The 25,390-nt window shown below is 41.5% G+C and overlaps 1 protein-coding gene across 41 annotated transcripts in view; it reads right to left on the bottom strand.

Annotated features, from left to right (window-relative positions):
* Positions 1 to 25,390, bottom strand: part of CADPS (calcium dependent secretion activator) — a 553,237-nt gene that overhangs the window by 83,026 nt on the left and 444,821 nt on the right. For all 41 annotated transcript variants that reach the window (XM_040359139.1, XM_040359135.1, XM_040359125.1 and 38 more), the window contains one exon: positions 10,563 to 10,710. In XM_040359139.1, coding sequence (XP_040215073.1) covers positions 10,563 to 10,710 — 148 coding nt within the window. The remainder of the gene's footprint in view (positions 1 to 10,562; positions 10,711 to 25,390) is intronic.

The following is a 25,390-nucleotide window of genomic DNA, read 5'->3' on the forward strand; positions in this document are numbered from 1 at the left end:
ATGCCCAGGTACCTCTCCCTCCCCCCTTGATCCTCGATTCTCTTTTCTGTTACCCCCTCCCCCACCTTTGCACCCTTCCCTGTCTTTTCATTCTTTAAAGGCATCTGCCTCTACTCCTGTAAAAGCTTAAGACAATTCAGGGAACTGCTAGCAGTATACTGCATAAAATGGCTTCATAAATCCTGATTTTTACATCTGGTGTAATTGTGATGTACACATGTGATATGTTCACATCTTTCACTATGTTGAATACCACTGTATGCACACATTCTTGATTCTGTAATCTCTTGGAGACATGGCAATGTTTCCTCCCCATATAAAAAAAGAAAAAAAAATGGCTGGCTTTTATAAATTTTGAAGATAGATTACTCCATAGTGTCTACAGTGGAGCCAGAAAGGTCAGTAATGACTTATTGCAAAGCTATTTCACTACTTGTTATAAATATATGCAAAGTGTAATGTCTATAGTCTAGCCACATATTTACTTTAAGGTGTTAATTTACTGAAGAAAGGACATTACGTTTCTGCCTCATTCAGCTGGCAGGTCATGAAAATGTACCATTCCCTTGCTGGATCATTAGAAAACAATCCCTAAATTGGATGCTCGATATGTGCATCTTTAAAATATGTATACTTACACCAAGTAGAGCTTAATAATTTAAAGTAACTTAGTTACTAAAAGTTTTCTATTTTTCATTGAGCAACCAGACATTCCAATCATAAGATATAATAAGATGCAAATTATATTCCCACAAATGCAAAATAAATTTCCCGTCTTGTAGGTGGTATTAAACAATCTGTTGTCATCATTTAAATTACAGTACGCTAACAAAAGTAATTTTGTAAGAGTTATATTCACATGTTTTAATTCATACGAATAAAACAAATGCTTATGCACTTGATAACTATGATAATTTTACAAAATGTGTCTTTAGTCTAGCTGTGTAAACACAGAAGCCTTCTTAATAGAGTGGAACTTTTTTTTTTTACAGTAAAAACAGAGTGAAACTTTACTCTTTTACTCAACACTAACTGTTTTTGAACCTTATGCTGCTAGCATTAGTGAATATATAGGAAAATATATCATACTTGCTTGTTTAAACCCTTTTTCACATTTCTTCAGCTACATCCAGTTTTCCATGCCTAGGCAAATGATGTCAAACATCAAAGGAGTCTTCATGGGGGAGGAGGGGTTATCTCAGCTAAGCACACCCTCCTGCCTGCCTGCACCAAGGGCAGATGAATTCTAGGAAGTAAATGCTAAATGAATCATCTGCCCTTACTCAAGATGGCCACAGCCATAAATGCTAGGCGGTGTTTTTTCAAAATGATTTTTTAGCAAAATAAAGCATGGAGACATGGATGGATGTGTGTTTGCTTTAAATAATTGAAATAAATAATAATAATAATAATAATAATAAATACAAATGAATTAAATAGTCTTTCTGGTTTGTGGTGCTTAGATGCAGTGTAGTTCCACTTTAAAGTGATACAATTATAAAAGGGGACTAGTTATGGAAAACTAAACTAATGGAGAAGCGCTGACAAGTTTTAGTGGCTGTCATGAATGAAGTATGGAGGCTGACCTCTCCCTCTTGAAGTGTCAATAGCCTGATTCACATGCTGATGAATAAAAAATTATACTGGCTCACATCATCTCCTCTGCTAAAGTATTATTAAACACATATCTTGGCCAAACATTAGGAGTAGCTTACCTGTTTCAGTCTAAAGGGCCTTAGTCACATCTTCAGGTGCATTCAGATTGGCAGTTTAACCGTGACTGGTTCAACCACTTGGTCTGATTTTTTTCTGCAGTGTGAGTGCTCTGAACTGTGCCTGGGTATGGTTAAGCATACCGTGCCTTGAACCATGACACATAGTTCTGGGCATGGTTCACTTGTGGTCCAGAATAGTTTGCTTCTGTGTCAATGCAAACCGTCAGCTCACCCCCCCACAGCAGGGGTCGACAATATCCGGGTGCCAGGTCGCAATTGCGACAAGAAATTGCGCCCTGGCGCCCGCCGGTAATTGAGGCCGTGGCTTTGTGGCCTACAAGGCGGGGGAGGTGGGGGCGCACGAAGGCGCACGAAGGCACAGGATCCTGTGTCTCCGTTGCGCCCCCGCCGCGCGATCGCGGCAGGCCCGAGACGGCTTGTAATTTAGGCTGCGGCTTTGCATCCTTGTGAAGGCCCAAGGTTGCTTCTGTGACCTGGCACCATCTGGTGGTGGACGTTGGCATCACAAAAAAGACTGCTTGTATTGGATGACACTTTGGGTGTGCAATGCATTTACAGAATAGCTGTTAGGATACTTGGATTGTATTATATAGTATTGGCTCACAGACTTTAGTAGTTTACAGCACTAGAATACAGCAAAAAAAAATTGTCATGACAAATTTTTTAAACAAACAGTTTAAAAAATAGTTTTTGAGTAAAGAAAATAATTAACAACGCACAAATGCTGAAAAAAAATAAAACAAAAAAAGAAACAATTAAAATCTCCATAGGTGACGTTTAAAAAATTCTACAGGTTGCATGTTTGAGTTACAGAGGAGGTGACGTTTAAAAAAATCTACAGGTTGCATGTTTGAGTTACAGAGGAGGTCTAGGGCTAGAATTATTGCTCTCGCTCTAACGATCGCAGCGATATCTCACATGTGTGGTTTGAACACTGTTTACATATGTGGGCGCTACTCACTTATGCGTTCACTTCTGCACGCAAGCTCGGCGGGACGGGCGCGTTTTCTGGCTCCTAACTTTTTTAGCTGGCTCCTAGATTCCAAGCAAATTTGTTAAACCCTGCCCCACAGTTATTACCTTTTGTTTCACTTGATCCTCCCCTCTAGATTGTAAGCTCTAATGAGCAGGGCCCTCTGATTTCTCCTGTATTGAATTGTATTGTAACTGCACTGTCTGCCCTGATATTGTAAAGCACTGCGCAAACTGTTGGCGCTATATAAATCCTGTATAATAATAATAATATTTCCCTTAAAGTGGAACTAAACTCTCCTATCCTTTTCAGCCAATGGGGCCTATATTTGATCTGTAACTGTCATGGTGCTACACATGTGATTAGTTTTGACTCCAGCCATCTGATAGCTTGACAGTTTGGTTGAAAGCAAATGTGACAGTTATATTACTGGCATGACGGGAATGTAACTTTTTTTAAAACCATAAAATTGATGAGTTTAGTTCCGCTTTAGGGTTTGAATGGCTATTCGCTCTGCACCTGTAATATGAGAATTACCAGTAATCAACTTATTTTTCAGCTGCACTTTCTACTGTGTGCTGGAATGTACCAATTACTATGCTTCTTGACTCAACATGACAAAAAAACTGTCACATTAGGTAACAGACTTTGAAGGCAGCTGACCAAAGCACAGAGCCCACATTTTACCCCTTTTACTATCACTGATATAACTGCATGTAAGCACACTCATGGGCACAATAGCAATTGTGGTTATAGTTTTTAGGAAGAGTACAGGCTATGTTGTAGTAACGAAGTTGGTTCTACAGTATATTTTTCTGTGCCAAAAGACACTGAAAAAAGACACATCAGGGACTGAAAAAAGACACATCAGGGACTGAAAAAAGACACATCAGGATAGTAAGTGGGGAGAGATGTAATTTCATGGCTAGGAAAGCTGGATTAGATAGAGGACACTGTTTCCTTATTTAGCCTGAGTGCCCTGATTGCAGAGGAGGCACTAGGGGCCCAAAATACCCCTGAAGTTTCCATAAGGAGTACCTATCATTTAAAAAAGTTATATCAATAAAGTTAAAAGGAGAAGTATGGCCAAAGCTTTTTTTGCCATACTTCTATGGATCAGTTTGTTCTGCACTCTAACCAGTTTTCAGCTGACAGCAGGGTAAATCCACTGTGGGCTGACGCCACTCAGCCAGTCCAGGCTCAGGAAAGTTCCTAGATGTCTCTGGGCCAGCACTTGTCTCAGCCTCTCAGCGATCCACAGAGAGTCTGAGCCAGCCCCTTTCTCCTCCTCTACAGCCCATTCAATGAGTGCTGGAGGGGAGAGCAGAGAGCCGCTGACTGACAGTCCTGGCTCTCTGTTCAGTGCAGAGGGGAGAACTGAGCGATCAGCTGTGTTTGATTGCTCAGTTCTCACTGCAGAGCCGGCAGGGATGAACTTCTTTTTTAAAGTATAACTAAGTATAACTAAAGGCAGATTTTTTTTCTAGTTTGGGATAGAGTGGAGAGAGAATAAAACACCTGTCAGCTTTTATTGCTGTCTGTGCTCTCGTTAGGGAGATGAACCCTCTCCATTTGTGTTTACTATTATCATTAAAAAAGAAAGAAAATCCCAAATTTTGGGTTGTTCCAAGAAAAGTATTAGTGGGGAAATCTTCCAATGGAACACAAGTTCTAGTAACCTGGGGGTCCCAAGAGATTCCCTTAATTTTCAGGGATTTCCTCTAACTTCCTGTTTTGGCTATGGGACAAGAAGTGGAAGTAAATCTCCACAATGGCACACAAATGCAAAAAAAAAAAACCTTACCGGGGTTATAACCCTACCTTAATTTATTCAAAATGAATAGCTTTTGCCTGTAGTTCTTTTGTAAGTGAAAAAAAAGTAAAACAGTGCAAAAAAAACAAGAAAAGTAAAAATATTTTTTAAAGCCCCTGCCCCTTCACATATGAGTATGTGTGTACGCCCCATGTGTGTACATGAACAACAATTGTGCAATACATCTTGGGTGTCACCACGCACAACTCAATGAGATACAAAATGTATTTCTGGGTAAATCTAAGTTAATGACTATTGAAAGCTTTTAGCCCCCGTTCAAACCAGTGCGACTTGTCATGCGATTTGACAGGTCAAAATGACAAGTCGCACCCTATTATCAATCCTCCCCTCAAAGGTTAATCGTGGGGATAACAAACATGGCTCGTTCTAAACAAATGGAAGAGGGAAAAGGAGAAGTTTTCCAAAGGTTGTTTGTACGTTCAGGAGTTTAAGGAGGGAGTTTCAAGGAGGCAGTTATCCGATGAAGCTGACTGATGCCTACACACCATCAGTTAAAAAAACGATCGTGTCAGAACGCGGTCACGTAAACCACGTACGACGACACAATAAAGGGGAAGTTCAAATCCAATGGCGCCACCCTTGGGGCTGCTTTAGCTGATTTTGTGTTAGTAAAAGACGATTTGCGCTTTTCTGTCTGTTACAGCGTGATGAATGTGCTATCTCCATAATGAACGCTAGTTTTACCAGAACGAGCGCTCCCGTCCCCTAATTTAGTCTGAGCATGCGTGGATTTTTAACCGATGGACGTGACCACAGACGATCGTTTTTTTCCTATCAGTTAGTTACCCATCAGATAATTTTAAAACAAGTTCCTAGTTTTTTAACCGATGGATAAAAAACCGATGGGGCCACACATGGGGCCAACCGATGGGGCCAACCATCTGACCGTTTTCATCAGACAAACCGATCGCGTGTACGCGGCATAAGAGACAATTTCAAGAAAAATGGATTACAGGGTCATTAAGTAGTGGAAGCGTTTGGATTAATTTTGGAGAATAAGAATATTGTTTAGTGTCACTTTAATTAAAACTCACAATGCGATGCAAATATATGGTTTGGTTTAGATTCAAGGTTTTCCCTAATGTCTCAGTGGGTCAGAACATCAGATTTATTTAAAAAAAAAAATGGAAACATAAAGTTGCTTCAAAACATAGTTCAGTGTGAGACAATAACTTATGCACTGCTATATTCCATGTGTTTCATGTGTCTATCAATTCAGCTTTTCTTTAAAAATACCATACCACAGCAACTGTCACTTTCCATAGCACTTATGCTACATTACCTCAGAGCTGCTTCTCATAACACATTCATTAGGCTTATTCCCTGTTAATTTGAGTGACAATTTCTTGAAGTATGTGTACTCTTTGTAGACTGCTGCAATAGAATGGACATATGGGCGACATTGTATTCAAATATTTTAGAATGTGCTGTCCAGTTAAAGGATATGTAAACCCAAGAAGAAAAATAAATATATTACAGCTTACCAGTCCAGAGATGGGGTAACTGCATTTTTTTCTAGGCTAAGTACATCTTCTTCAAGTACAGAAAATATCTGCTGATCTTACCAGAATTTCTGTCCTTGTAAATTCTTTGCACTGAATTGATATCTCAATAATTTATGCTTTCCGAGCTACCATCTTCTTTGCAGTACTCTCATATGATGGAGATGAGGAGAGGAGGGGATGTATGTAGTCAAGTCAGAGGAGCAACAGGGGTAACAATGCTGCACCTCCAAAGATACAGTGACGTGAAGGTTGTCACTCTACAACAGGAAGTGAGTTAGAGTCCTTAACCACTTCCCTACCGCTTCATAGTCATGTGACGGCGGCAGGAACCCTTTGTCACTCCAGGGGTGCCATCATATGATGTCTTTGGCTTCCCGAGCCTCTAGGGGTGTGCACCCGCCGTGTCACTCGGGAGCCGATGCGCATGCCCGTCGGCCGCAATGTCTGCCAGGCAATCATGCCTGTCACACAGCAGGACTGTGGATCTGTGTGTGTAAACATGTGTGTTCCCAGTACAGAAGAACACCGATCGGTCTCCTCCCCTTGTGAGTCCCCTCTCCCAACAGTTAGAATCACTTCCTAGGATACACATTTAACACCTTGATCGCCCCCTAGTGTTAACCCCTTCCCTGCTAGTCACATTTATACAGTAATCAGTGCATTTTTATAGCTCTGATCGCTGTGTAAATGTGAATGGTCCCAAAATAGTGTCAAAAGTGTCCGATGTGTACGCCACAATGTCACAGTCATGATAAAAATCGCAGATCGCCGCCATTACTAGTAAAAAAAAATTAACAATAAAAATGCCATAAATGTATTCCCTATTTTGTAGGCGCTATAACTTTTGCGCAAACCAATCAATACATGCTTATTGCGTTTTTTTTTTACCAAGAATATGTAGAAGAAGACATATCGGCCTAAAGTGAGAACATTTTTTTTATATTTTTTAGGGATTTTTATTATAGTAAAAAGTAAAAAATATTGCTGAAAATGGAAAGAGTATGGCACAACTGAAAACCTATCAAGACATAACCGTCCACCTAAACTGAGAGCCTGGGCAAGGATAGCAATAATCAGAGAAGCAGCAAAAAGGCCCATGGTAACTCTGGAGGAGCTGCAGAGATCCACAGCTCAGGTGGGAGAACCAGTCCACAGGACAACTATTAGTTGTGCTCTCCACAAACTGGCCTTTAAGGAAGAGTGGCAAGAAGAGAGCCTTTGTTGAAAGAAAGCCATAAGAAGTCCTGTTTGCAGTTTGTGAGAAACCATGTGGGGGACACAGCAAACATGTGGAAGAAGATGCTCCAGTCAGATGAGACCCAAATTTAACTTTTTGGCCTAAAAGCAAAACGCAATGTCTGGCGAAAAACTAATATTGCACATCACCCTGAACACACCATCCCCACCGTGAAACACGGTGGTGGCAGAATCATGTTGTGGGGATGCACACAGCTATCACAAAAAAAAAAACTGTACAATATTTAATTGAACCATGTGCTGAGAACTGTACATGCAGGTATTCTTGTATAGACAATATTATATAAGAATTCAAAAGAGGAAGCTATGGCAGCCTCAGTGGAAGTGCATGCATTAGCTGGGGATGGACTGAGGACAGACACTGATATAGACAAGCTGAATGAACCTTTTAAAGCTTAATTCTACCAAAAATACAGATATGGGAGCTGTCTTCCAAAAAAATTGCAATTCTGTCCAACCAGTTCTGAGATTTACCTAGATGTACCAAACACAGCCAAGATGATGACCCAGCCAAGATTTTTTTCTAACATCCTAGAGAATAAAATGGCGGTTGTTGCAATACTTTCTGCCACACCGTATTTGCGCAGCGGTCTGACAAGCACACTTTTCTGGGAAAAAATACACTTTTTTAAATTTAAAAATAAGACAACAGTAATTTGTTATTGTGTGAAAGATAATGTTACGGTGAGTAAATTGATACCCAACAAGTGACGCTTCAAAATTGTGCCTGCTTGTGGAATGGCGACAAACTTTTACCCTTAAAAATCTCTATAGGAGATGTTTAAACATTTTTACAGGTAACCAGTTTTAAATTACAGAGGAGGTCTAGGGCTAAAATGATTGCTCTTGCCCGATTGCAGCGATATCTCACATGTGTGGTTTGAACACCGTTTTCATATGTGGGCGCTACTCACGTATGCGTTCGCTTCTGCGTGCGAGCTCGTTGGGACGGGGCGCTTTATAATTTTTTTTTCTTATTTATTTTACTTTTTATTTTGACAAAAAACAATTGGGTCACTTTTATTCCTATTACAAGGAATGTAAACATCCCTTATAATAGAAAAAAAGCATGACAGGACCTCTTAAATATGAAATCTGGGGTCAAAAAGACCTCAGATCTAATTTACACAAAAATGCAATAAAATGCAAAAAAAAAAAAAAAATCACTTAAAAAAGATATATAAAAAAATCTTCTTTAACAGCTGTGGCGGAAAGGTATTTAGCGTCAAAGTACCAGCATACGCGTACGGCGATTTGCATGAAGTGGTTATCTGTAGGGAATACTTAGGAGTCCATGTATTACAATGGTTCTTAGTACTTACTATGTGCAATTATAACATCATGATATAAAAATCACCCACTTGATTTGTAAGGTCCCTTGTACATTCTTGTGCACCGTGTTGTTGCATTAGGCAGCCCATTCAGTGCACTTTCATGCCAGCTGTGTCCACTGTGAAGCATGGCAAATAAGCATGCCGCCTTTTTATTATTTATTTACTTTTTATAGGGCAGTGCATTCATTTGAATAGGCTGTTCAATACATCACAACATACCAAGAATAGCGGATGTAGCATATTTGGCACTGCATCACATAGCATGTGGATTAGTGTGTACACTATTGCAATGCTCATCAACTAAAAGGGGTGAACAGGCCCTAAATGTCTGTATAATCAAGTTTCCATTGGTTTCCAGAGACCCATAATAATCTACCACCGTCTGCTGGTACGATTTTAAGAAAATTTAAATTATAGTATCTAGCAGTATTTAAAAAAATGATCTTCACAGTGTTCTTACAACTATTTATTTCCTAAATCCTTAAAATAGAAAAATGATCAATTGGTGTACTCATAACAAATCTTTTTTTATTTTTTTATTTATCCAAAGTGAGACAAGGGAGATCCAATGTCAGTCAGGACAAGTACAACAATTGTTCTGGAAAAAATATACTACCCCTAATGACAGAATTCATTTTAACTCATTTCTCACCATAAATCCCACTGGCACCTGCTACAATAAAAACGTTAGCCAGACTGGAGGAAGGAATTAGAAAGCCAGGAATGTGATATTGTGTGTATTGTACATAATTACAGCCCTTTAGAAAGTGTCATATTACTATACAAATGGATCACACAGCCGTAAACACTAACAATTTACTGTACAGCAGCGTCAGTGTATAGCAATAATACCGTCTCCAAAAGTCACAAGGTATGACATGTCTGTGAGCCACGTAGAAGCCAGACAATCGGGCTTCAGTAATCTAGGAAACTCATTGTCTGTGGAGTCATGGGGATGTAAAGGAGAGACGTTGAGACGCAACTTGTGAAAGACAGAAACAAATGAAATGGACGAAAGTGTGATACATGGGGTGATAATTAAAGATCAATAAGACTAGAAAACCAGGAATCCACAACCTTTCCTTGCCTCAAACAGACAAAAGAAATATTGTCTAATTATGCTATTAAAGGCCAACCACTTTGTTTGACAGGCCTACATTTTTCTATTTGTTAGTACTCCAGTAAATAATGTATTCCTTTTTATAGCAATAACTAACTCAAAATCACTGTTACATTCATTAAAATGCAAGGTCTGCTCATCTGATGGACTCCTACTGCCTTATATAAAAAAAAGCACAGTTTAAAAAAAAAATAAGTTACAGTCACTCACCTTACACACTAGTAAGTTAGGATGATATCACTGAGCCTGAGCCCTGGTTCACACTGGGCTGCGGGAGTGAAGCCGTGCAAGTTCAGCTGAACTCGCACGATTTCACTCCCGCTGGCAGTCCCAATTTCGGCCGCGATTTAAGAGACATCTGTGCAGGTTTCTTGTTGGATCCAGAGTCTCACACTTTCAGAAATAATAACCTAACAGAGGCTCCCCTCTTTACCACTTTGGTTTTGTTGCTGTCTGTGTCATTCTTGGATAGATGTTCACTCCCCTCAAGTAAAGGTTGATCTATCCAGCAAGTGCACTGACAGAAACAGAACCTCAACAGAGATTCTAACCCTTCCCTAATCTTTCCAACCTGAGAAAAAAATTGGTCTAGATTTCCATCAATAATGTAGATAAACAGTAAACTTATCAAACTCTTGGGTTAATACTGAGAGTATATATGCAGTAGATAGGTATACATTCTAATCCCAATACATTCATTATGTCAGAATTAGCATTTCTGTGAAAAACACACATTTTTGGTTAAGGTAACTTTAGAAAATAAAGATTAGTACATAATATTTAAGTACAAAGTCAAATTTTACCTCTTGTCCCATTTCCATACTACAAAGTTTTGTTGATTGCGCTTTTGCATCAACCATAACATTAAACATGGTACAGATAGACTGCGGCACCCGGAAGTCTGTCGATCGGCTGGTTTTCTGTAACTTCACCTCAAATGCAATTCTAGTCCTGTTCAAAAATGAAAAAGATGACAATATTAAAACACTGCCAGAAAACACATTGTAACAAGTTCTACTTTCTATTACATTTACATATTTTCTGCATGTGAGTGGTCAGGTGAAACAATCACAGCAGCACATGTTCTGTATCCATTCCAAATCCATTCTTAAGCCTTGTACACACGGTCGGACATCGGACAAACTTTCCCATTGATTTTTGTCCGAAGTGATTTGTCCGGTCACACCCATAGCATACACACGCTCGGACTTTTCTGCAAACTTTTCTAAAACTTTCCCAACACCACGTGGTTTTTCTGCTCTTTATCGCCACCCTTTGGTTAATTTCTGCTATTGTTGGTTGATTTTAACATTGGTTCTGGGCATGCGTGTTTGTACTTCGGACAAAAGTCAGATGGCTTGCTGTACACACGGTCGGACTAGGAACCATCGGACATTTGTTGTCGTAAAGTTTGTCCGTTTGCAGACCGAACTTTTTGTCCGATGAAACCCGAAAAAGTTAATCCTTTGGAGCGTACACACGATCGGACAAATGTGAAAACTTGTTGATTTTGAAGTTTGTTGGCCGAAAGTCCGACCGTGTGTACGGGCCTTTAGGCCTTATGCAAACACCCCTTCATATTATCCTATGTGTGCATGCATACATACAGTAGGAGTTTTAATTTGTTCAGAGGTAGGGGTGCTTAGAGTCAGAAAAAAACCCTCCAAAAACTCTAAATGCATGTACACACGTTTAAACATGCTAAAACATTAGCGCTTGAGAATTTTTTTATTTCAATGGCCAGAATAATTTAATATTCTGGACAATTAAATGAATTCACACCCTGGTGCTTGGTGCACCTAAACGTTTACAAAAACTCAAGTTATGCCGCATACACACGATCGGATTTTCCGTCGGAAAAACATTGGATGGTTTTTCTGACGGAATTCCGCTCAAGCTTGGCTTGCATACACACAGTCACACAAAAGTTCTCTAAACTTTTGACCGTCAAGAACGCGATGACGTACAACACTACGGGCAGCCGAGAAAATGAAGTTCAATGCTTTCGAGCGTCGAATTGTTTCCGAGCATATGTCGGAATTTTGCGCGTTGGAATTTCTACAGACAATTGGTCACCGAATCCTGGGCTGTTCCTGAAGTCCACTCCTCTCTCCCATCCTTTTTGCTGCCACCCAGCAGAGCTGTGCCTGGAGCCGGTGGCTGTTTCTAGAGGCCGCGGCCACCCACTTAGCCTCTTCACAACCACCCATTCAGTTCATGGCAAGGCTGGGGGACAAAGACTGACTGGTGAGGAATGTGAAGTGGGAGGGGCTGGAGGAGACCCTATCTCTTGATTTCAGCATAGGTGTCACTGCTACGAGACGCCACAAAGTCGAAGACACAGTTAGTAACACTACCGGTGATTATAGTTGCCATTAAATATCCCCACTACAGTTCTCAGATCAGCAGATGACCTTGATCAAGAGCATCTAAGTTGGCTGATCAGAACTCCCCCTACACTGCCACTGATCCCCCCCACCAGCAATGCTACTCATCCCATTCGCCCCCCCCCCCCACCAAGGAGTAAGAGAAGGAATACAAATAGAGAATACATGGAAAACATGGAAGGTAGAGAAAAAGAGCGGAAGGAACAAAGAAAAAGGGACAGAAAAAATAAGAGAGAGAACAAGAAAGACGGCTAGAAAGAGGAATAGAGGAAAAAAACCAAGAAAGTAGGATAGAGAGAGAGATAAAAGGGAAAGAAAAGAGAACAAAGAGAAAGAGTGGTACATCCTAAAATGTACCATAAGGGGTTTCCATAGAGTGGAAGGGACTCAGGGAGCACTAAATGTCCATGGGTTAGGGGCGCAAATTACTTGTCTTGCCTTGGGTGCCGACAACCCACGCTACAAAAATAATTTTACTGTTAGGGATCCCCACAACTTGGGAAATTTTATCAAGGGCTCACGGCACTAGAAAGGTTGAGAACCACTGCACTAGAGGAAAATAGTAAACAGGAACAACTGATAATGGAAGTTTTGGCAGTGTTTTGCACTGGAGTCTCCGTCTCATCAATAAAGCTGAACTTCAGAAGTCACTACAAAAATGACCTTTTTTAATCTGGGACTGGACATGGCTGTGGCATACGTTTTGTTAGATTTGCTCTCTGGTGGCCTATAATTCTTAATCTTCTGCTGTTTATACCACCCATGCCTAGAGCCAACAGCTTAGAAGTTACTTGCCCCTCTGCCTCCCAGGATGCAAAACTGTCCCAAGAAATCCATGCATACATTCAAATTGTTGAATTGACAAATCATGATATCACAGTGTGGGGGGGGGGGGGGGGGGGGTTACTAAAACGGGTGCACACAAAATCTGGTGCAGCTGTGCATAGTAACCAATTAGCCTCTAAGTTTTATTGGTAACGCTTAACTGAACAAGCTGAAGTTAGAAGCTGATTGGTTACTATGCACAGCTGCACCAGATTATGTGTGCACCAGTTATAGTAAATCAACCCCAGTGAGATGATGTATGCACAAGCCAGTAGAGTAAGTTTGGCAGGGCATGTGCTCATTACCATTACAAAGAATTGATTTACTTTATTACATTATGTCTCACCCAGCAGAAAGAAATTAGTAAAACTGCACCTATAACTTACAGTGCCTGGAAAAAGTATTAATAACCCTTGAAATGTTCCACATTTTGTCATGTTACAACCAAAAATGTAAATGTATTTTATTAGTATTGTATGTGGTAGACTGACACAAAGTGGCACACAATTGTGACGTGGAAAGAAATTCTAAATGGTTTTAATTTTTTTTTACAAATAAATATCTGAAAAGTGTTGCGTGCATTTGTATTCAACCCCCCCCCCCTCCTAGGTCAATGCTTTGTAGAACCTCCTTTTGTTGCAATTACAGCTACAAGTGTTTTGGATAGGTCTCTACAAACACATTTGCACATCTAGAGCAGTCATGGCAAACCTTGGCACCCCAGGTGTTTTGGAACTACATTTCCCATGATGCTCTTGCACTCTGCAGTGTAGTTGAGCATCATGGGTAATATAGTTCCAAAACATCTGGAGTGCCAAGGTTCACCATCACTGATCTAGAGAGTGAAATTGTTGCCCATTCTTCTTTTCAAAATAGCCCAAGCTCTGTCAGATTGGATGGAGAGCGTCTGTGAACAGCAATTTTCAAGTCTTGCCACAGATTCTCAATTGGATTTAGGTCTGGACTTTGACTGGGCCATTTTAACACATAAATATGGTTAGATCTAAACCATTCCATTGTAGCTCTGGCTGTATGTTTAAGGTCATTTTCCTGCTGAAAGGTGAACCTTTGCCCCAGTATCAAGTCTTTTGCAGACTCTAACAGGTTTTCTTCAAAGATTACCCTGTATTTGTCTTCATCCATCTTTTAATCAACTCTGACCAGCTTTCCTTTACCTGCTGAAGAAAAGCATCCCCACAACATGATGGTACCACCACCATGTTTCACGGTGGGGATGGTGTGTTTAGGGTGATGTGCAGTGTTCGTTTTCCACCCCACATAGCATTTTGCGTTTAGGCCAAAAAGTTAGATTTTGCTCTCATCTGACCAGAGAACCTTCTTCAACCTGTTTGCTGCGTCCCCCATATGGCTTCTCGCAAACTGGACTTCTTTTTGCTTTCTTTCAACAATAGCTTTCTTCTTGCCACTCTTCCATAAATGTCAGATTTGTGGAGAGCATGACTAATAGTTGTCCTGTGGACAGATTCTCCCACCTGAACCGTGGATCTCTGCAGCTCCTCCAGAGTTACCATGGACCTCTTGGCTGCTTCTCTAATTAATGTTCTCCTTGCCCGGCCTGTCAGTTTAGGTGGATGGCCATGTCTTGGTAGGTTTGCCATACTCTTTACATTTTTGGATTATGGATTAAACAGTGCTCTGTGAGCTGTTCAAAGCTTGGGATATTTTTTATATCCTAACCCTGCTTTAAAATGTATACCTGACCTGTATGGTGTGTTCCTTGGCCTTCATGATGCTGTTTGTTCACTTACGTTCTCTAAACAAGTTTTATTACATTTTTATTATTTTTTTTTTTACTACTAATGGTGGCGATCAGCGATTTTTTTCGTGACCGCGACATTATGGCGGACACATCGGACAATTTTGACACATTTTTGGAACAATTGTCATTTTCACAGCAAAAAATGCTATAAAAATGCATTGTTTACTGTGAAAATGACAATTGCAGTTTGGGAGTTAACCATTAGGGGGCGCTGAAGGGGTTAAGTGTGACCTCATATGTGTTTCTAACTGTAGGGGGGTGGGACTGGACAAGTGACATCATTGATCGTGTTTCCCTATATCAGGGAACACACGATCAATGACAGCGCCAGAGTGAAGAACAGGGAAGCTGTGTTTACACACAGCTCTCCTCGTTCTTCAGCTCCGGGGACCGATCGCGGGACTTCAGCGGCGATCGGGTCCTCAGGTCCCGCGCTCACGGAGCTTCGGTCCCGCGACCCACGGCTGGGCACTTAAAGCGGGAGTTCCCCCAAAAACTCAATATTTAACATTAGATTGATGCTCGTTTTGTGAAGGGGAATCGGGTGTGTTTTTTTAAATCGAAGCAGTACTTACCGTTTTAGAGATAGATCTTCCCCGCCGCTTCCGGGTATGGGCTGCGGGACTGGGCGTTCCTATTTGATTGACAGGCTTCCGACGGTCGCATACAGCGCGTCCCGATTTTCCGAAAGTAGCCGAACGTCGGTGCGCAGGCGCCGTATAGAGCCGCATCGACGTTCGGCTTCTTTCGGCTACTCGTGACGCGATGTATGCGACCGTTGGAAGCCTGTCGGAAGCCTGTCAATCAAATAGGAACGCCCAGTCTCGAAGACCATACCCGGAAGCGGCGGAGAAGATCGCTCTCTAAAACGGTAAGTACTGCTTCGATTTAAAAAAAAAACACCCGATTCCCCTTCACAAAACGAGCGTCAATCTAATGTTAGAAAGTGTTTTTCGGGTGAACTCCCGCTTTAAAGAGGAGGTACAGGTACGTGCTTGTGCCCAGCCGTGCCATTCTGCCGACGTATATGTGCAGGAGGCAGTCCTTAAGTGGTTAAAATGTGCCCTATGATATGAAAAGTAAAAAATAAATAAAAGTCACACTTACAACAAGATTTTTTTTTTCTCAGCAGAAATATGTTGCCCCTAGGCATGTCAGAATGGAAGGCAGCCAAACAGAGGGCACATTAAATATACAACAGAGGAGAGGAAGCACTTTGCTGTAACAGTGTCAAAGAGAAAACCAACTCCTATTTTTGAAAACTATGTACAAACACATAGAAATATAAAACAGGTGTGTAGGAGTTCCATGCCTTGTCATCCGGGAGAATTGTTTCCTTTGAAAAATAAGCTATATACTAAAAAAGGAAAATGATACTATAAATCACACTCTTATATAAACAGCAACAGGATCTCTTGAATCACTAAGTACTCTTTAACCACTTCCCGACCGCCGCATGTAGATATAGGTCGGCAGAATGGCACGGACAGGCACATCAACGTACCTGTACGTGCCTGCCTAGACGTGGGTCGGGGGTCCGATCGGGACCCCCCCGCTACACGCGGCGGTCGGGTTCCCTCGGGGAGCGATCCGGGACGACGGCGCGGCTATTTGTTAATAGCCGCTCCGTCGCGAACGCTCCCCGGAGCTGAAGAACGGGGAGAGCCGTATGTAAACACGGCTTCCCCGTGCTTCACTATGGCGCTGCATCGATCGAGTGATCCCTTTTATAGGGGAGACTCGATCGATGACGTCATTCCTACAGCCACACTCCCCTACAGTTGTAAACACACACTAAGTGTACCCTAACTCCTACAGCGCCCCCTGTGGTTAACTCCCAAACTGCAACTGTCATTTTCACAATAAAGAATGCAATTTAAATGCATTTTTTGCTGTGAAAATGACAATGGTCCCAAAAATGTGTCAAAATTGTCCGAAGTGTCCGCCATAATGTCGCAGTCACGAAAAAAATCGCTGATCGCCGCCATTAGTAGTAAAAAAACATTTTTTTATAAAAATGCAATAAAACTATCCCCTATTTTGTAAACGCTATAAATTTTGCGCAAACCAATCGATAAACGCTTATTGCGATTTTTTAAATAGGTAGAAGAATACGTATCGGCCTAAACTGAGGAAACATTTTTTTTTATATATGTTTTTGGGGGATATTTATTATAGCAAAAAGTAAAAAATATTGCATTTTTTTCAAAATTGTCGCTCTATTTTTGTTTACAGCGCAAAAAATAAAAACCGCAGAGGTGATCAAATACCACCAAAAGAAAGCTCTATTTGTGGGGAAAAAAGGACGCCAATTTTGTTTGGGAGCCACGTCGCAGGACCGCGCAATTGTCTGTTAAAGCGACGCAGTCCCGAACTGTAAAAACACCTTGGGTCTTTAGGCAGCATATTGGTCCGGGGCTTAATTGGTTAAAATGTCCCAAATACAGTAATAATTCAAAAATCAAGATGAAAATGTCAACAGTAACATTTTAAAGGATTAATCTATTTTTTTAATACACTAAAAAAATGGTATATATTGCAAAGACATATTTTCAATGTTCAGCACTTTTAATGTCTAATGAATACTTAGCTTGAAAGTTCCCTTCTGTTTAAAACAACTAAGATTATGTGGATTTACGGGAGTCAATGTCCTAACACCTTACTGGGAAATACTTGGGTAAGCAACATCCACAGAATGCTGGGAGTGTCGGTGTCTCAGTGTGTGCCTCCAGTCTGCTGACAGAGGTGCTACCTAGAAAGTGCTTTACTAATTCTGGGCACACACAAGCCTTGAGAGCAGCTGGTGGTTTTTGCTTCCTGTGGTGCTCTAATTGCCTCAATGAAGGCTCCATCTGCTCCCTGCGACTTCAAAGGAAAGTCAGGGTGCAAATGGAATCGATCAAGTGCAAACTGGGCTTTAAGCTTCAGCATGCAGAGAGGATAGGTGTGCCTGAGACTAAAGCCGCTGTAGGGAAGAGGAGGGGGGGGGGGTTCCCTCTATGAATATAAAGAAGGAGAAGTATAGGACCCAGATCTGACAGATTTCAGTGTCCTTGTATGCAAGAGAACAATATGTTCACAGCACTGACAACCACATCACAGAAGGGATCAATGAAACTCTATATCCCTTGTATGGTAATACACTGTATTATCCTTGTAGACTTTTAGATCAGAACTGCAATTAACATGATTTTTTTTTTTGTAAGTTGCAGCAGTAGCTAAAGTAAGTGCATTGACCACCACATATGGATAACTAAACCTATACAGTACCTCACAACTTTTGAAATTGTCAAACAGGAATAATTCTTTAACCACTTAACGACCGCCGCATGTACATATACGTCCACAGAATGGCACGTACAGGCAGATGAGCGTACCCGTACGGCCCTGCCTAGACGTGGCTTGGGGGTCCGATCGGGACCCCCCCGGTACATGCGGCGGTCGGAAATCGTCTGGGAGCGATCCGGGATGAGGGGGCGGCTATTACTTTCTAGCCACCCCCTCGCGATCGCTCCCCGGAGCTGAAGAACGTGGGAGAGCCGTATGTAAACACGGCTTCCCCGTTCTTCACTGTGGCGCTGACATCGATCGTGTCATCCCTTTTATAGGGGGACACAATCGATGACGTCACACCTACAGCCACACCCCCCTACAGTTGTAAACACACTTCAGGGAACACATAACCCCATCAGCGCCCCCTGTGCTTAACTCCCAAACTGCAACTGTCATTTTCACAATAGACAATGCAATTTAAATGCATTTTTTGCTGTGAAAATGACAATGGTCCCAAAAATGTGTCAAAATTGTCCGAAGTGTCCGCCATAATGTCGCAGTCATGAAAAAAATCGCTGATCGCCGCCATTAGTAGTAAAAAAATAATAATGAATAAAAATGCAATAAAACTATCCCCTATTTTGTAAACGCTATAAATTTTGCGCAAAACAACCGATAAACGCTTATTGTGATTTTTTTTACCAAAAATATGTAGAAGAATACGTATCGGCCTAAACTGAGGAAAAAAATGTTTTTTTATATATTTTTTGGGGATATTTATTATAGAAAAAAAGTAAAAAATATTGCATTTTTTTCAAAACTGTCGCTCTATTTTTGTTTATAGCGCAAAAAATAAAAACCGCAGAGGTGATCAAATACCACCAAAAGAAAGCTCTATTTGTGGGAAAAAAAGGGACGTCAATTTTGTTTGGGAGCCATGTCGCACGACCGCGCAATTGTCTGTTAAAGCGACGCAGTGCCGAATCGCAAAACTTGGCCTGGGCCTTTAGCTGCATTTTGGTCAGGGGCTTAAGTGGTTAAAGTGCAAAATTTAGCGCATGTGTCCCCCATCACAGATTCTCCCCACAGCCCTAACCACCCTCCCAGCCAAATCTCTGTACAACCCCCCCCCCCACACACACACACACAGCACAGACTCCCCCTTCCAGACCCTTCTCAGTACAGTGTAAAGGGGCAGAGCCGTTGTGGTACACAAGACAGGGTCAGAATGTAGGACAGTCCCGGATAATCTGGGACTGTTGGGAGGTATGTTAAACCCTACAACAAAAATGTGATATATTGCAACTTATCAGTCTTTAGATTGGATAGATGTGGTGGCTGCATTTGTTTTGTTTTTTTCATTTTCAACAAGTACAGAAAATACATGTAGATCTTGCCAGAAATGCAGTATCCTTGTATCCCTGTCACTTCCTGTAAGCTGGACTAAAATAAAATAAAAAGCTAGATTTTTTTTTCTGTAAACGACTTATCTTCCCACCTCCAATGAAATAAAGATGAACAAAGGCAGACCTGTTTGTAGTCCACTCTAAAGCCTCGTACACATGATCGTACTTCCATCTGACTTTTCCATGGATTTTTCTTCGAAGGGGCGTTGGCCGTAAACTTATTATGCATTCACCAAACCACGTGTGTTTTTTTCAGCTCTTTCCCGCCACCCTTTGGGCAACTTCTGCTATTGTTGTCTGATGTTTAGCATTGGTTCGGAGCATGCTCATTTGAACTTTGGATTTTAGTCCGATGGACTTGTGTACACACGGATCGGATTATCCTCCATCAGACATTTGTTGTCGGAAAGTTTGAGAGCATTCACAGTGAACATTTGTCCATTGAAAAACTGAAAACAATTGCCCGATGGAGCATACACACAGTCGGATTGTCCGATAAAACACAATCGGTGGAGCGTTGTTGTCATAAAGTCTGATCGTGTGTATGGGCATTTAGTGACAATTATGGCTCCCTCTTTAGATACAGTAGTGGAGTGAGCTTAGCCTCCCAGGGAAAGAGTCATTTACAGAATTACTTCAAAATAACTGGAATAAACAGGAAAAAAAGCAAATGCAGCCACCATATCTAAGGACTGGTAAGCTGCAATATATTATATTTTTTTCTTTTTTTTTTATCTTATAATTTGACAACCTTGATGAGCACCCTCATATACACTTGAAGGGGGAAGAAGGTTGTGGGCCTAGCCAGGTTGGTTAGATAGCGTTGCTCAAAACTGCAGTGTTTTACACAATCATTTTTAACCTCTTCCTGCCAAGTCCCAGCATGCCTGTAACAGGATCTTTACACCCTGGAAGTGGGAAGGTCAGGCTGGTCACAAGATTACTGTGATTGGGTATCACAGTGGTCACATGATCAGGAGCCGGTCCAGCCATGTCCAGATCATTAGTAGAGACCAAAATATGTCTTTGTGCTGGGAACATATGGCGAGCGCACTTTTAGCACAGAATGTTCTGCCACCTATGGACGCATACGTGTGTTGTGTAGTCCACCCTCTTTGCTACTGCACATATGCGTTACCTAGAAAGCAAGAGGTTAGGATGTCTACGTATTATACAATCTTTAGATCTACCATGAACTATGTAGTGAAGGTCCTGCTTATGTTGGAATGTATTGAATGGACTGTTCAGGTTCATCCTCATTACATCAGTACATAGTTCTGGTACATTGAAAAAAGACTTACAGAGATTGCACAATCGAATTGTACAGTGTATGTCCAGATTACTACACACTAAGCAACATATTTTACAGGAAAGTGGAAGGAAGACAACGCAAATGGAGGTTGATAGATCAAGGTCTATCTGGCTGTTTCTTTGACTTCAGAGGGGCTTTAAAGGCTAATGCCGCGTACACACCATCACTTTATGTGATGAAAAAAACGTCATTTTATGTGAAGTAAAAAACAACGTTTTTGAAACTTCAATTTTCAAAAACGATGTTGCCTACACACCATCGTTTTTTTCACAATGCTCTAGCAAAGCGAGGTTACGTTCACCACATTTTTCCATTGAAGCTCGCTTCATAACTAGCTTCTGAGCATGCGCGGGTGTAAAAACGTTGTTTTAAACATTGTTTTTTGCTACACACGGTCAATTTCTGTGAAGTAAAAAACGACGTTTTGAAAAATGGCACATAAAATTGAAGCATGCTTCAATTTTTTTTTGTCGTTTTTCACAAAACATAAAACAACGTTTTCCCCCATTTAAAGTGACGTTTTTAAAAACGTCATTTTTTTTCATCACATAAAGTGATGGTGTGTACGCGGCATGAGTTCAGCTTTGCTCATCTTTTTAATTTTTTTTCTAAATTACAGCTCCTCTATGTACCAGTATAGCATTAATGATCTCATTAGAACACACCCTGCATCATCTACCCTCAGCTGGACAATTCTTTCCTGTGTCATGACCTAAAATCTTTCAGGAAGTAAGGCAGAAGTAATGGAGCAGGGTTTTTAAACATCCATGAAGAGAGTGAGGTATGCGTGTGTAAATAAATGGAAAGATGTTTTATTTTTGCAAAAGAAGTACATTATTGCTATATTGGTACATATGGGAGCTGGAATTTAGAAAGAAAAGGTGACAAATGTGAACTTAGCATTTAACCCTTTTGCCGCTAGGTCCGTACATTGTATGGACCTGACAACAGGGGGTATTACACACAATCAGTATTGTGTGTGAAACTGACAGGAAGACCCCTGCCTGTAAGGTGAGAGCATTCGTGCGGCAGCGCTGCAGCCGATTGCTCTCACACACCCCCGGTACAGGCGCCACCTCTGGCAGCTGCGCCCCGCCATGCTTACCGGGCTCTGCTTGCTCCATCGGCAGGCCCGGGAGCTCCATGTCTGCTCTCCTTCCCTTCTTCTTGTGACCCGAAAAGCAAAGTCTCTGACATCACTTCCGGGTCAAGCTCTCGGTGTCCCCGGCTAGCTCAGCCAGAAAATAATAATTTAGTGGATGGCAGGGGAGACATGCAGGGTCTTTTAGACATCTCAATAAAGAGAACCTGTCACCAAAAAAAACATCACAGGAGCTGCGGTGGCTCAACACGATTGGCACTGCGCTGACAAGCCATTCACCTCTGCAGCTAGGGGTTCGGATCCCGGTCTCGGCTACATGTGAATTGAGTTTGGTGGTCTCAGCCCGGCTCCCGGTGGGTGTGCTATGCGAGGTAAGCCTGCGCTTAGTACGCCCACCCCCCTCCCACAAAAACCACCACACTTACACGCACTCGAAATTGGGTTAACATGCACGCACTTTGACCACGCGGTCTCTAAAAAAGAGAGGCGAAGGACTAACAGGGCTGGTTGAGCGGGCTAGATCCTCTCACTCCCTTATAGGGAGTCCCTCTGCCCCGTTGGGCTTCAAAGCGGAGCAGGTAGGGCGGGCTGTGTGGGAGAACCCCCTCACACACCCGCCATTGCCACCCGGGGCATGGAGAAAGGTGGCAGATTGCCTCTGGGGGAGGCCTGCCTACTTCCAAATCCTGCAGTCCGGCTCCTCTCTCGAGTACACGCACAAAATACACTTTAAAAAAAAAACAAAAAAACATTTGCAATAAAAAAAAAAAACATCACATAGGGGACTTTTTTAAAATTGGAACTGTCGCTATTTTATTCTCTAGGGTAACTGCTTTAAAAGTGTATATAATGTTTGTGGGTTTTGTGTAATCTTCAGGCCTAAAATGATTTAAAAAAATGTGTAGAAATAGTGCAAAAACGTCCCTGGCAGCAAAAGGGTTAAAGCAAGAAACAACATAATGTTTTGGATATCAGTTTAGAAGATCCTCTATCTTACATGTAGGTTATATTTATATTGATTAGAAACAATAAACCAGAGTTTTACTATTGACAGGTTTTCATCAATACACAATTTAAGTTTAGCACTACTGAGTACATATGGAACCTATACTATGTGTGGCTAGTCTGCAGAAGGGAAAAATAATAGTTTTATAATTATAGTATACCAATACCATGAAGTAAAAAGTACCACTTTTTTTTACTTTTTAAATAATTATACTAATTTTGTCTGTTTCATCCAAGGCTATTAATTACAGCAAGAAGATCACAGACACCATCTGTATACTAAGGTGTAAATTTCCCAACTGTCTGTGATCCATTCACAAATGCTTCTTTACTCTGGCTTACGAAAACAAAATAAGCATTATGTGACATCCTTGTGAACGCTTTTCTCTTACTAATGTTCTCATAACAGGAGTTTCATACATTGGAGTATAGTATAAGGAAAGCTGGACCACGATAGACTAACCAATTTAAAGACACGATGAAGCAGATTTTTTTATTTTTTTATTCTTTATTTAAAGTGATACTAAAGTCTCAGTTTTTTTCTTTAAAAATAACAAACTTATACTTACCTTCTCTGTGCAGTGGTTTTGCACAGAGCAGCCCAGATCCTCCTCTTCTCGGGTCCCTCTTCTGTACTCCTGGCCCCTCTCTCCTTCTGAGTGCCCCCACACCAATCAGCTTGGTATGGGGGCACCTGAGCCAAGCCGCTGCTCTGTGTGTCCATTCAGACCTCACTGAATTTGATTGAAAGCATCTCGGACAATGAGAAGGGGGAGTCCCGAGCAGCCGAGACTCTCCTGCAACATCACTGAATCAAGGTGGGCTCAGGTAAGTGTTTGGGGGGCTGAGTGGGTGCTGCTGCACACAGAAGGTTTTTCATCATAATGCATAGAATGCATTAAGATTAAAAAAAAAAACCTTCTGACTTTACAACCACTTTAAAGAGGAAGTAAACTGCTGCCTCTTTTTTTTCTGTTGTCTGACCAGCAAAGTAAATTCATAATGTGCTAGTATGCATTGCATACTAGCACATTTTGTGACACTTACCTGCAAACGAAGCAAACGGCTGTGTGACTGGCTGGAGCCACGTGACATCGGTCATGGCACAGGGCTTTGAAGAAACAGCATGGGTGCCCGTTCCTTCAGAGCGCAGGTGCTGATGACGTCATCGGCTGCATATACAGTATATATTTCCTAAATGGTGCACGTTTAGGATATATTTACAGTACCTATAGGTAAGCCTTATTATAGGCTTACCTACTGTATAGTGTACAGGATGCCAGGGTTGGGTCCTGGACGGGCGCTATGTTGCACCAATATTTGGAGTGTGGTCCCTTTAAGGCAATAGTATAGTGTTTAGGAGGTCACCCAGAGGGGGTGAGGAATTCCGGGCAATAAAAGTTGATCCAGAGAGGACGGGCCTACAGTCCTCTCTGTCCTTGTTAGAGTGTCATTTGGGGCCCGGAATTTCGGAGGCTCTAAAGTGACGCTCGGAGGGAAAGAGCCTCCTCTCCTGACCACTGGCAGTCAAGCACACAGGGGGTTAAGAACTTCCAGGAAAACAGCTTAAAAGACAGAAAGTGCTGATAGAGGGTGTGGAGGAGTATGTGAGGGCACCTGTCTGAAGAAGCTGTGTACCTCTGAGAAGCTGATAAAGGGTCAGCAAGGACTGGAAGTTCTGGGGGGTGAAGACCTGCCTAAAACCGTATGCGCCTTTGCTTTAATTCATTGCTGTGCTGAAGAAAAACAGACTTTTTGTGTTTATGCTGGAGACAAGCAGACTTTTACTTTAATATTTTTCCCTGTGTGCTGAATAAAGCTGAATAAAGCGTTGTTTTTGGTTTGGTCACAAATAAAAACCCTTTTTGGTTCAACGGTTTACGCACTTAATCCCGTAGAGCTAAACAACCCCCAAAGTTCACAATAGGTACAAACAATCAATGGAAGTTTACTTCCACTTTAATGAAAGACAAGGGATTACAAACTGTGTATTTGTTGTGATCACAGTAGTAAGGTAGCTCAGACTAAACTGAGGACTCAGTACATATTAAGAGTCCAAGGAGACTTCCCTAATATTGTAAAGGATAACTCGGCAGCAGCAGGTAGACCGATATTAATCAAGGGTTTTTATATTATGTACACTAGAGGACAAACAAAAAGCGAGAGAAGAAGAAAGAAGAAAAAAAGTGGGGTGTTGCACCATGAAGGGGAGGAACCCGAAATGAGTTATTGAATCGATAGTTGCAGAGGGTATAATTAATATGCGTTCTCCCCAGCAAAGAAAACAAGGTGCTTCATTAACAGGAGTTGGAATTTATTCAATAGTTTCTTTGGGGTGAAATAGCACGTGGGAACCTTTAGTAACCAATCACAGATTACCCGTTACTAGACTAAATACATAAACTGTTGAAAGGTAATATCTAAGGCCTCGTACACACGATAGGTTAACCGATGAAGCTGATTGATGATTCGTCACGCCTACACACCATAGGTTAAATAACCGATTGTGTCAGAAAGCGGTGACGTAAAACACAACGACGT

The sequence above is a fragment of the Rana temporaria genome, chromosome 7 (assembly GCF_905171775.1).
Source record: "Rana temporaria chromosome 7, aRanTem1.1, whole genome shotgun sequence".
Taxonomy (NCBI): domain Eukaryota; kingdom Metazoa; phylum Chordata; class Amphibia; order Anura; family Ranidae; genus Rana; species Rana temporaria.